Source organism: Strix uralensis, chromosome 24 (genome assembly GCF_047716275.1).
Source record: "Strix uralensis isolate ZFMK-TIS-50842 chromosome 24, bStrUra1, whole genome shotgun sequence".
NCBI lineage: Eukaryota > Metazoa > Chordata > Aves > Strigiformes > Strigidae > Strix > Strix uralensis.
In genome coordinates, this window is record NC_133995.1 from 8,509,352 (window position 1) to 8,521,722 (window position 12,371).

Below are 12,371 nucleotides of genomic sequence, written 5' to 3' on the forward strand. Positions count from 1 at the left end.
TTCCCACCTCCAGGCCCAGTTCGGCTCACTGCTCTTCTAGCCTGTCTCATGGCCAAGCGTCCCCACAGTCACGTCGGCTTCCCTTTCACTGCCAGCACCACATTAATTCGACAGAGACAGGGGTTTTAAGCCCCTCTTGGAGCTGCACTGCGTGGGTTTTATGGTAGCTCTTGCCCTCATTCAAGCGCAGTCTCAGCTACGAGGTGGTGCATGACACCATGTTGCATGACTAGTAAATATGATATGGAGCGTACAGTACACTTCACAAATTCAAAATACTGTGGTGTTCAAATTTTTTATTAATCCTCAGCTGTTTGCAGCAAATAAATATACCCTAACTGTACAGGGCATACTCCGCAGTCTGGATGGAGGCTGCAGAGCAGCTGTGAGCACGTACATCCACACACTGGTCTTCTGGGAAGCACACAGCTTTTGATTTGCAACTGGTCTATAAGGTCCAGGGCCCGAGACGTCAAAATTCAGTATTTGTTCCTCATGGGCCTCTTGAGAGAGCCACAATGGGCCACGCATACGGGAACCAGATCTCTCGCCTCAGTCGCTGATGCAAGCGAGAAATACGCCAAAAAGTCTGAGTTTGTTTGTGTTTTACAAGGCAACTGCTGGAAGAGACACCACCTCGCTCGAAATGCGGAGATCTACAAAGTCACTCTGAGCGCCGAAGGCCTCCTTCAGCTCATCGCACCAGGCGTCCAGCACCTCCTTCAGCTCTGCGCAGAGGCTCTCAGGGATGCTGAAGGAGTAGATCTGGACCCTGAGACCATCCCTGATCCTGGGGCAGGAGGCCTGGGCCGTGAACACCCTCAGCGGCGTCAGCGCCAGGCAGTTCTGGGCACCCTCCTCCACGGCGAAGGTGTACGCTGCCGGGTAGCCCAGCAGCACCCCGACGATGGTGCAGAGGTTCCAGCCCGCAGGGACAACCTCGCTGGAGGACACGGGGCTGGCACTGGTGGCCTCGGCAGCCTTTAAGTGGGCCAGGAGGGCGGCAAGATGGCCCCTGATGGCTTCGGCCTCCGCTGGCCCGCAAAGGGCCGGGCAAGGCCGCCCTGCCGAGACGTCCACGAAGGGCGCGGGGTGGGCGCGCAGCACAGCCACCAGCCTCCGCCGGGCGAGTCCCGGGTGCAGCAGCAGGGCCGAGCCCTCCGCGCCCAGCACATGGAGGCGGCGGGGGGCCAGCCCGGCCTCCCTCAGCCGGGCCAGGTACCGCCGGAGCTCGGCGGGGCCCGCCGCGCCGCAGTCGTACAGCAGGGCCGGCTTCAGCCCCGCCGCCACCGCCAGCACCTCCCCGGCCAGCTGCAGGGCGCGGGCCGCCGGCAACCGCCGCCGCCGCCCGGCCCCGGCCCCGGCCCCGGCCCCGGCCCCCAGCTCCTCCCGCGCCGCCGCTACCAGCTGCGGCACCGACAGGGCGCTGCCCGCCGGAGCCTCCGCCCCGGCCGCCGGGCCCATGGCCGCGGTGCGCTGCGGGGAAGCCACGGCCGGGCCCACCGCTTCCGGGTCGGCCTCCGTGCTAGCGTGGGCGGGAGCCCGGGGCGGAGCGGCTGGGGCCCGCCCGGAAAGGCCGCTCCGCTCCGCCCCGGCCTAGGCCTGGGCCCGGGCCCCAGCGGCCTCATCGACAAGGAAGCGGCGGTTTAGGAACAGGCCGCTGCCATCTCCCTCAGCCACAGCTCGGGGAAGCAGCGGGGGGGGGGCACAGCACAGAGCCATCTCCCAGAGCTGTAGGAGTAGCTGCTTTCAGCTTTGGGTGGTTTCTCAGAATGTGCAGAGCTGGGTTTTTAAAAATATATATGTGTGTATAGTGTGTGTGTAGACATAGCTATAAAAAAAAAAGCACACTGGAGTGTCGGCCTCTCCCAAGCATGTAGCTACAGCCCAGTTAAAGAGAAAACTAGACAAGGTGATATTCTCCAGGCGGTTTTAATAGAGATTTTTTTTTTTCCCCTCTAATGATCAAGTATTTATATACAATGTATCAATAGTGGATAAAAAAAAATTACAGAATTGAAAATCTGGTTTATACATATTGGTTGCTTAAGCAAACAGCCAAAAGTGGTGAAGGAGCTAGAGGCATTCCCGCAATCCCCTCCCTTTTGAACACTTCCAAACCACAAGTACCACAGACGGATGAAACAATCGGATGACCAGATTTACAGATTTTATTTAGATTTAGGCAAGGCACTCGTTAAGAAATACTTTTCTGTATATACAACATAAGAAACCGTGGGGCAAAGCAAAGGGCCCGTCACTGGGCCGGGAGCGGCTGGGCCATGTGCATGGCGGGGGCCTGCATCGGCCACCCCTCCTGGTGGTTCTGCAGCAGCCGGTACAGCTGCTTCAGGTGAGCCACGATGTTGTCCTTGATGTCAGGTGTAGAGATCTGGAGTCGCACGCTGCCGCTGTCAAAGGAGCGCGTGAAGTCACCAGAAAACATTTCGTAGATCATCCGGGCCACAACTGGAATGACCTGTTTAAGAAGTAGTCAGTTGTTTCAGCCTAATGGTCACAGAGTATATTCCTGTTATTTTGCAGGAATTCCCTGCCGTGGATGCCAGGGGTGGCTTCCACAATAACCTAAAACACACTCACAGGCTGATACTATTCGGCACACGTAGCGTTAGTATTTGCCGTGGCAAAACCCACCAGCCTTACTGGGGTTTCCCAGGGTCAGTAACCACAACACAGAGCAGACAGGTCTCTGGTATCCAGAGCCAACGCCGGCCCCAGCAAGGCTGGCACGTGCCACTTCAGAGCCTCAGCTCCTACCTGAACCACAATCAGCTTCCTCTCCCTGGGTTTTCCATCAGGCCATTCCTCTCCAAAACAGAAGTAGATCTCATATGGTGGCTGTTTCTCAATCTGTCCTTTCTGATGGGCAATCAGCTCTAGGAGGAAAAGCAGAATGCTGCGGGCTTGTCCTCTTTTGGTTAGAAACACTCACCACATCCCACCCTGCTGTATCATTCCAGGTCTTACCTACACACTGTCCTTTGCCAGAGCCACCTCTTACACAACTGCAGCTTGTTTCTTGCACCCAGAAGAGCTTTCTTTAAAAGCAAGGCCCTCCCATGTTTTTCAGAACATTAAATGAGTGTACACTCACTTCCTTCTGACGCATACCTGCTCCACGGTCCGCTGAAGTCGGGGGAACAGTGACCTCTACCCACGCCCCACAAACGAACAAGCAAACTAACTGGTGCATCCAGGCTGAGCCCCAGTGCAGACCACCCTTTCCAATAGTGCCACCAAGTGCCCAGACCGGTATCCAAAGCTATTTTCCAGAAGCAGAAGTTACCTACCACTTAGGAACGTTTCCAGACAGAAGAGTTTGACTTTCTTTTGCCTCTCGATCAAATTTGGTGTGGTGGAGGAAGGTGCACAGGGACCAGACCAGTACACCTTGCACTGGCAGAGCCGGACAGCGTAGATGGCATGGCCACTGACCTCCAGGATCAGTCCCCTGTCCATAACATCCAGCAGCCGACTTGTGAAGATCTTCTGCCTTTCATTGGTGATTTGCTCTGTTCCTGGGAACTTTACTTGCTCCAAACTAATAGGCCCAAAGAGCTCTTCCTGGTCTGGCATAGGACCCAGCTCTCCATAGAAAAGTCTGCATCCCTGTGGGTTGCTTACAGTTGTCGTCGGTCCAGTCTCCTTTCCTCGATATTCAAACTTGATTTCTAGGTCTGTCACTGAGAGAGAACCTGTCAGTATGGCTTTTCCTGGACCTCTGCATGTACTGCATCAGCAGTAGAGACACACCACACAATCCATGCTACAGTCACAGGGATGTTTAAACTATACACAGTGCTCCATGCTAACAAGCAAACAGCCACTGGAAAAAGCCAAAACACTTTTTTTTTTTTTTTAAAGTACAATGACAGAAGTGCTACAAATCCGTATACATACTTGGCAGAGAGCTGATCCAGAGCTCAGGGCTGCTGAAGAAGTCATGCTGCAGCGCAGTTGGGGGCATTTCCATATCTAGAGGTTCATTCTTTGGCCACACAGCTTCAGGGCTGCAGTTTTCTGCACTGGCTGGAGCCATTGGAGAATCTACAAAAAAGAAACAATTCTTCAATAAACCAAGGTTTTATTTCAAGCACACACCAATTTACAAGCAAATATGTTCACTAATACATTAGACTATGACACCAACCATTGATATTAAGAAATGGAAATGTTTCTTGAATAGGGACATGCTGAGATTGATTCAATTCTTCCTCCTCTTCATCATCAAGATCATTATCCTTTTCATCCCATGGAGCTGAGCCAGTGGAACCTGCAAACAAGCACATTCTTGTGGGCAGCCGATCACTGTGAAACACTGCAATGCATTTCTTGAAAAAATAATGTAATCTTCATACTGACTCTGCACAATAATGGAAATTTGTGTATTTTCTGAATACAAGTTAAAAAAAGGAAAAAATCTGATCTGTACAACATACTATTTTCAGTTCAATATATAATTCTAGAAAGCTAAGGATACAGATAAACTATCGCCAACATTGGACTGTTTAGCAGGAAACATGCAACTGTGCACAGCTTTATTAATTTTAGTACAGATACACTGTGGTTCAAAGTCCTCTTAGTTTAAGTACAGCCGGGCTTACACACAGCAGCTGCTTTCTGCTGCACACAAAGGCAGTGTGAGAGTTAACGTCGCGAAGGGAAAGGAACTCGCATTGGACAAACGCCTGCTCAGTAACCGTCCCTGTGTCAGCAAGGCCCTCACCTGGATTAATGATTGATCCCTGGGACTGCGGGATATCGCACACTTCATAAATTTTAATAGGATTCATGGGCACCTCCTTGGTGCCATCATACATCAAATTAAATTCCCGGCTTTTGTTAAGAGCGCATCGGAGCTGGGCTTTCCACTTTGCAGGGTCAGGCTCATCGACTCCTTCCTGGTACTTTCCCGTTTCCACAGCCCATGCCTGGGGACAAAGTACACTGTGCTCAGTCCAGCCCTCTCAACAGACCAGCTTTTATCAGAAATCAAACTTCCAAACAAACTCTCTGTAAAATTCTTCTTTTACAGAAGTCTTTACTATAGCTCTTCTAGTAACAACGGAAATTCCCGCTTTAATATTTTTCCCATTAAAAGAAGGGGGAGAAAAAAAGATTTAAATCCAGATTTCCAAAAACCATTAACAATTCTGAACACACATCTTCATACAAGTTAAGAAAATATAAATTGTACAGGATTGTGCACTGAGTTTTTCCAGGTCTCGGATTCAATACTAAAAGTTGTTTTTGACAGTGAGCCATACCCCGCGCAGGAGGAACGGGCTTGGTTAAAATGGAGTGGAACAGCAGCCCCAGACCTCCAGCCAGCCCCCTCCCTCTCACCCCAAAATCAGACTATCAGTCCAAGATCCCTCCAAGGCAGAGGTCAGAAATTCCTCAAAGGAGTGTAGGACCTACAATGAATTCCTTGGGATAAGAGTATTAGGGACAGCAGCGATGAGTACTGGAAGTTTATGGTGGACCTCTTAAGATTTATCTAACAGTATTTAATGGTTTGCTGCTAAGAGCAAGCCGGTTACCACATCCTAAACCAAGCACATGAAGCAAATAGCAGTAATCTTCCAGGGTCCACGCCATCAGACATTGCCTGGCCTTTGCTGGTCGGAAGGGGTTAAAGAACTCAACACCGTTTCAGGCAGTGCCAAGCCTGGCATCCAGGTGCACAAAGTGGCTTTTCTGAGGTCAAAGAAATAGGACAAAATGTGCCTGGAAACAGCTACCGAGATGCCTGCCCAGCTCCCGGGCCAACAATTCAACCCTTTGTCTCTGTGTAAGAGCCGTGATATACCGGAGCTCTCCCCTCCCTCACCTTGAAGATGGTGTTCTCCTCCTCGTGCTGCGGGCTGTGCCGAGTTGCATGCTTCCAGGGGATCTGAAACCGCTTGGCTTCTCGGTTTAGCCAGATAAGGCCGGGATACATACCGCTATCTACCTGGGCTACCAGCCACGGCTTCAAGCGAACTCTTCGTGGGTGTAACGCCATTGTCTACAAAAGATGGGGATAATAGTAGACCAGCTGCTAAAGGTTAGTTGAAACTCATACGCTTTGAAAAAAAAAAAAAATCAGGAAAAAGGAAAAGGACCCTATGCCATGTTACTGCTATTGGTTGTTATGTTACTGCACATTGAAACCGCCAGTTCAGATTCAGCTCTTCTGACTCTTCTGCCAGCAGGAGTTACAAACGCATCAGTAAGTGGGGACCATAATTGTCACAAGATTAACAACTCCCTATTAAATATTCCCGTAAGCAGAGACAGCGCGTTACTTGTGTTAACTGAGCACACGGAGGGCGAGCCCAAATCACACCTGAGCTGTAAACGCTGCGCAGGAGGCAAAGCCACAAACAAGCCACAGCAAGAACAGGCAGTAGAATTTCAAAAGCCTCCACGTACGCCTTAGCGAGGGGGGGCCGATCTGATCAGTTCTTCTTCAGTCATGTCAGACTTGCATTGAGGAGGAGAAGAACTAACGTGCCAAATCAGAGGCTTTTGCCCCAGCTGAGATAAAGGCGGAAGCATCAGGCTGAAATGGAGGGGGCCGTTTTATCACAGAGACAGAAGTTCCTCTGCAAGTCATTCCATGACTTTTTCATGAATGCTCTGAATGCAGTACAATCATTTGCAAACATCACTGACCTATAATAACCAGGATGTTTATCCAGAAGGACATGAACTGCAAGTCTGCCTGCACTCCTGCTAAAATCAAGTGATGTTGACACAATGTTTAGGTTTTTTTAAAAAACAATGCTGTAGTTAACCGAGCAAATCTGTTGTTTAAGTAGCCCTGTGCTGCTACTACATTTGCAGCCAACAAACAATATTATTCTTGTGCAGAACAGACACAAAGCCAAACAAACAAAATTAATGACTGTCCCTCTGCAAGAAGAGGCAGCATTTGGTATCTTTAGATTTTGGGAAGGGACTTTCACACTACACATGTACCTAGAAGGCGTATCTCTCATATTCATTTGTAAATCTTGAAACAGATGTGAGAAATTAGAAATACTCCCATTAATAAAGCAGTTACAGGATAAGTAAAACCTTTGCCATAAGCCCTGAATGGAGGCTCCTGCAGGAGTTGCAAAATGTGTCTAGTAGCAGAGATAGAGAAGATTAAAAAATCCTATCCAAGAACTAGTCTAGGAACAGGTTTTATTTGTTCAAATACCTGCAGTTCCCATTCAGACGCAAGTGTTCACACAAAATGAATCTGAACACAATGTATTTTATCTGTTAAGCAAAGAAAATGTTCAGATTCAACTGCAAATCATCTTTAAATAATAGTTTGAAAATGTGCTTCATCAAGGTCCTGGGCACGTTAGCAGACTGCTTCCCAGGAGCTGCAAAGGATCAGACAGCAATCATCAAAATTATTTTTGTGTTTCTGAAATCCTGCTGTATTAGTTATCCATGTCAAAAATGCTATCAGAATTAAACTTTCAGTAGCATGTTTGCAAAGACACAAAGTCCAGCTTAATCCTGGACTTAGAATTGAGACCAAAACCAGGTATCGATTTCCCTTGCAAAGATAAAAAAAGTGACTTCTCACTGTAACAAAGAAATCCAAACCAAAGCTTGTTTCCACAATCTCTTTTACACTTTACAGGCAGACCCCTCTGCTTCTAATAACATACACCGTGTGTGTACACACAATTTGCAAGACCAGGAGTAAATTCAAACCCACACAACGGGGAGAAAAATTCATACGTCCCTCAAAGAAAATAAATTTGGTCACACGGAGGGTGCGCTGGCGCTGCCGTGTGAGGTTTGAATTGTCCCTCGGATACGACAGCGCCTGTCAATACGCGACATTACAATGCTTTATGACCTTTTATCACCGATGACTTGTTGACATAATAACTGAGAGCAAATCAACTTGAATCCCATGGCTCGGCTCAGACGGTGAGTCAGCCTCTTACAACCTTCAACTTCGATCCAGTGGGGTCCACTAACGCCAGAGGCTGCTCCCGCTCTGGGAGCTGCAAGGGTGAGCTGGGGGAACGTCTTCACACTATTAATGGGATTTGCCAAGGGAGGCTCGGCCCTCACACAAGACTCCTCAGTGCACGTACCCAGGAACCCTCCAGTTCGCTTTATTCCCACTCAGATTGGCCAGTGGGTGGGGGGTAATTAGCACATCCCTGTGCTGCTAATGCAGTGCTGGTCAGTGATGTAACTATTCCCTGTACCCCAATTATTATGGAGACGTTTTTCCTTGGAGGGGAGACATTCACCCCAACAAAAACAACTCAAGCAAGCACAGGAAGAAGCCGACACCCCACAGCCACTTCCCCAAGGGCTGCGGCCGAGCAGCCAAGGCCAGGGACAGCCCCGGTTAGCTGCGGGGACTCGCCGGGCTGCGGCGCGGTGCCAGCCAGCGGAGCGACACGCAGGAACACACCCCCCGCAGCCTGTCCCAGCCTCGCGGCACAGATGCTCCCACTCTGCACCTGCACACCCGAGCGGATCCGGTGCTCCCGCTCCACCCGTTCCTCTGAAGGAGGCGAGGGTCTTCTCTGATCCATGGTATCGTCGCTGCGATACCACAGGCCTCATTCCTCGCTCGTTACCTTTGCTTGATTACATTATCCTGTATTTAGTGGATTTGTATTAATTTTTTTCAAAGGCAAGCAGCCTAACCCCTAACATTCCCACAGAGAAAGTGGCTGACTCTCCATCCAAGTGCCCGACACTGAATCGCCTCCCTACGCCGGGAGCCTTCAGCTGCCACGTTTCAGAGATCGGGACATCACTTTTCTCGCAGCCCCCCTGCCCTGCACAGGGCGAGCAACACGCCTTGAGCACAACTAACTCTCACCATTCCCAGTCCCCGCGCCCCAACCTGGTCCCCTCAGCCCCCTGCCTCACCTCGACAGCCTGCGAGGTCGGAAGGGGCACGGGCTGCTACAGATAATTTGGGTTCTCGGGGTGGTAACTGCTGTGGTCCCAAACCGCTGTGGGTGAACAGGGTGGGCGGGGGGCAAATATTCCCCTTGCCCTAACTCTAGGCCTCAGTTTACGCCAACTTGAAAGACGTAGCCCAGGGCTAATACAGCCCAACCCGCGGGCGCGGATGGGGAAGGAGCTTTCAAGAGGCTTTTTCAGAGCTTTTTACCCTCCCGGCTGCCTTCAGACCCGGACGACCCCCCCCGCCCCATCCAGCTCGATCGGGACGCTGCTGCCGGCCCCGGGCCGCGAACCCCCCCGCGGCCACTCGCGTATCCTGCGCGCAGCCCCGCGCTCTCCGGATCCCCGCGGGCTTCCTGGCTCCAACCAGCTGCCCCCCCCCCGCCAACACCACGGACCCCCCGGAACAGCGCTTCGCCAAGGGCGCGCCGCGGTCCCACCGGATCCACGGGCGCGGCGCGGGGCCGGTCCCATCCCACCAGGGCCCCGCGACCCCCGCCCCTGCGCAACTTACCCCTCCGGCGGGCGGGGGGGAGCGGCTCCCCCCCGGGGGGGGCTCTCGGGCGCCCCGCGGGGCCCACGCGTGGGCGCGGCGGCGGGGCGAGGGGAGCGCGGCCGCGGAGCGCAGTCGCCGCCCGCTCCGCCCTCACCTGCCCAGGTGCGCTGGGCGCAGCCGCGCCGCCGCCCGCCCCGCTCCGCCCCCGGCCGCGGGGGAGGCTCCGCTCCGCGCCCGCGGGGCTGCGGCAGCGCCGAGTGGCCCGGCACAACCCCCCCAACACCCCCCTTCCCGGGGGGCGAGCGGAGCATCCGCGGCCCCGTCAGTTTACCGTGTCACTTTTCTGTTTGAAACAGAATATTTAGGAGGAAAAAAAAAACCAAACACAAACAAAAAAAAAAAACAAACAAAAAAACCAAAAAAAGCCTCCGGGTTTTCACCGTTTAAAGCGTATTTGGCCCAGCCAACCCGTAGCATGGAACAACGAAGTCACCTGTGATTATCCCAAAGTCACGGGCACACAGTTTGCTCTTGAAAAGTGTAAAAATGTTGCTCTCCTCCACCTCTCCGCTCACTCACCCACCCTGGGCTCCCCAGCCTGCCACCACCATCCCCACCAACCTCCCGTTTCTTTGCTTTTCCCCATAGGTGGAGGACCATGACTCAGTGGTGAATCTCGGTTTCAAGAGGCCGTACAATACTTTGCTATTCAGTTTCACCCAACCAGAAAGCAGCTGCGGGAATTTCCCTTCTCCTTCCCACCATGAGCACTGTGGATAGTGCTGAATCCCGGCTTTGGAAAGGCTGACGTAGGGCCCAAGCTCAGTCCTGTGCCAAGACTTTGGAACTATGCAAAGTTTTAAAAACTTCACACACAGACAAAATGTAAATTCTGCCTTTTTCTTGGAAAGTTTGCCTTGCAAGATGCCGAGTGCAAGGTAAATATTTCAGGCTTCTTTCATCACTGAAATGCAGCCCCTCAGAGGTAACGTTTGGCGGGAGTTTGTCAGCACATAACATCTTTCTGGCAATAAGCAAAAGACAGGTGACACTTGCAGGGTAGCATTTGCTTTGTGGGATAGCACTGCAATGGTGGATTTTACATCGGTTTTGTTAGTGGTACCTGACCATTTTTGATATGCAAAACAAGGGACAGCTAGTCCTGTAATAATACCTTCTACCACGTTATTCCTGCTGTATAAAAACCTGTGACCGTGTGGCCAATTTGGTGAGCAGCTGGGGAGAGACACAGAGAGGCTGGGCTGAACTCCCAGCCCAAGTATGAGGGATCTTTGATCTCTCCTCAGTCGGGTCGGCACAAAAGCCACTGTTCATCCTCCCTGCATTCCTTCTGTCCACGTGTCCGTCCTGCCTGGCCACGGGTAAATTTAAGGATGCTTTGGGTTTGCTTTCCTTGCGGTCTGGTGCTCAGGGAGCTTTGGAAGCAGACACCACCGGTGATGCTGCCCACTCACCCGCACGCCCCAAAGCAGCCCTGGGCAGAGCTTTGCTCTTTCTAGGCCCACTCTAAGGACACTGAGATTGCCCAACCCACGAGAGGGGTCTTACGGCAGGTCAGGGGTATTTAAAATAATGGAGCATTGCAGCAAAACGACTAGGCCAGGGCTGCTCCAGCGTGGGCGAGGGATCTAGTCTTGCCTCCAGTTTCACTGAAGCTGGACCTCTCCTGCGGGGCAGCCGGGCCTGCCTGCACCCTGCTGCCTTTGTTACAGCCTCCGCTGCCTTCACCTGAGTGGTAACGCAGATGCCAAACAAATGAGTCTTCCCAGACCTCTGCAGGGTTTGGACTGGTTTTTTTTCCTTGAGTTTCTACCAGCCTCTGCTGAAGCATGTGGCAGCATGTTGTGTTAGTGAACTGATGGGAAATAAGCTGTCTTTTTCCATGCTCTTGGCTGGGAAACTCTGCAGCTTTTAAACTGTATAGGTGATAATAGGGGATAATTCCTTAGGCAGGACACGTAATCAGATGTTACATGTTTGCAGCTAATCACCCAAAGCATTCACTCTGACATAATATATAAAGCATTGATCCCAACCCTTTGGGCAGCCAAATAGTACCAACCTCTTTCTTGTACTGTTTTCTAGAAATCATTCTTTTTATTTTTAGTTCTCCTTGCTTATACTTACCTCTACCTGCATCTTATTTCTCAAATCAAATGAAAAAAATCCTTTGGCTGATAAACTGTACTTCATAAAGTGACATTCTGCTGGCTGAGAGACAGCAGCTCCTTCAGGACAGTCTGCAGAGCGCACACTTTGGTCAATGAGAATGTATGCAGAGGAATTTTCATACCAGGAGCTATAGGATTTACTTTATTTCAGTGCCAAATTAACATCAGTACTTTTATCAACACGATTGTATGTCATGATACCTGCAATAGCACCAGCTAGGCTTTGTAACCCAGGTCTCTTGCAGTCCTTTGTTCCTAGCTGGAAAAGACTGTAGTCATCAAAACAAAGGGGAACCATCTTCTCTCCTGGGAACAGATCACTAAGTTCCCATAAGGCAAAACAAAATTATGCAATGAGGCAAGACAACATCCTGGGCATGTGGAGTCTTGCCGGGTGCTCTCAGCACTCACATTCCAGCGTGCAGCCTCGGTGCAGGAGCGCAGCACAAAATGGTGGAAAGGCTTCACCCCAGCACCTGCAAAACTCCCCAGCTGTGCTGCAGGAAAACATGCGATGAGCTCCCCCCCAGCAGCACCTCTACTTCCCAAAAGCTGTTTGTGACCCAGAGAGAACCCATGCCCTCACCAGATATTAGGCAAGATGATTCAAGAAATATCATTGAGGGAAGCAAGCTGCTTCTTTACATGGTATGTGTAACTGAGCATGGGGAAATGGAGAATGCAACAGAACTATTTTATAAATACCACAGTGACTGTGGCTGCCAAAGGCT

General features: G+C 51.2%; 2 protein-coding genes across 5 annotated transcripts; both read right to left on the reverse strand.

The window, feature by feature from the left end:
• Positions 1–279: 279 nt before the first annotated feature.
• On the reverse strand, positions 280–1,503 carry C24H1orf74 (chromosome 24 C1orf74 homolog). Its single transcript, XM_074893569.1, has one exon. It carries the CDS (start codon positions 1,462–1,464, stop codon positions 607–609), a length of 858 nt encoding a protein of 285 aa, XP_074749670.1. The 5' UTR covers positions 1,465–1,503; the 3' UTR covers positions 280–606.
• Positions 1,504–2,148: 645 nt separating this feature from the next.
• IRF6 (interferon regulatory factor 6) lies at positions 2,149–10,037 on the reverse strand. 4 transcript variants are annotated; one of them, XM_074893461.1, is made up of 8 exons: positions 10,028–10,037; positions 5,855–6,031; positions 4,748–4,952; positions 4,172–4,294; positions 3,922–4,068; positions 3,312–3,704; positions 2,779–2,897; positions 2,149–2,479 (listed from the first exon to the last, which is right to left on the reverse strand). In XM_074893461.1, the coding sequence occupies exons 2-8, from the start codon at positions 6,026–6,028 to the stop codon at positions 2,258–2,260; spliced, it is 1,383 nt and encodes a 460-aa protein (XP_074749562.1). In that variant the 5' UTR covers positions 6,029–6,031; positions 10,028–10,037; the 3' UTR covers positions 2,149–2,257. The 4 variants fall into 4 exon arrangements, with proteins under 4 accessions (XP_074749562.1, XP_074749560.1, XP_074749561.1 ...); XM_074893459.1 differs by lacking the exon at positions 10,028–10,037 and adding an exon at positions 9,942–10,024; XM_074893460.1 differs by lacking the exon at positions 10,028–10,037 and adding an exon at positions 9,467–9,551.
• Positions 10,038–12,371: the final 2,334 nt, after the last annotated feature.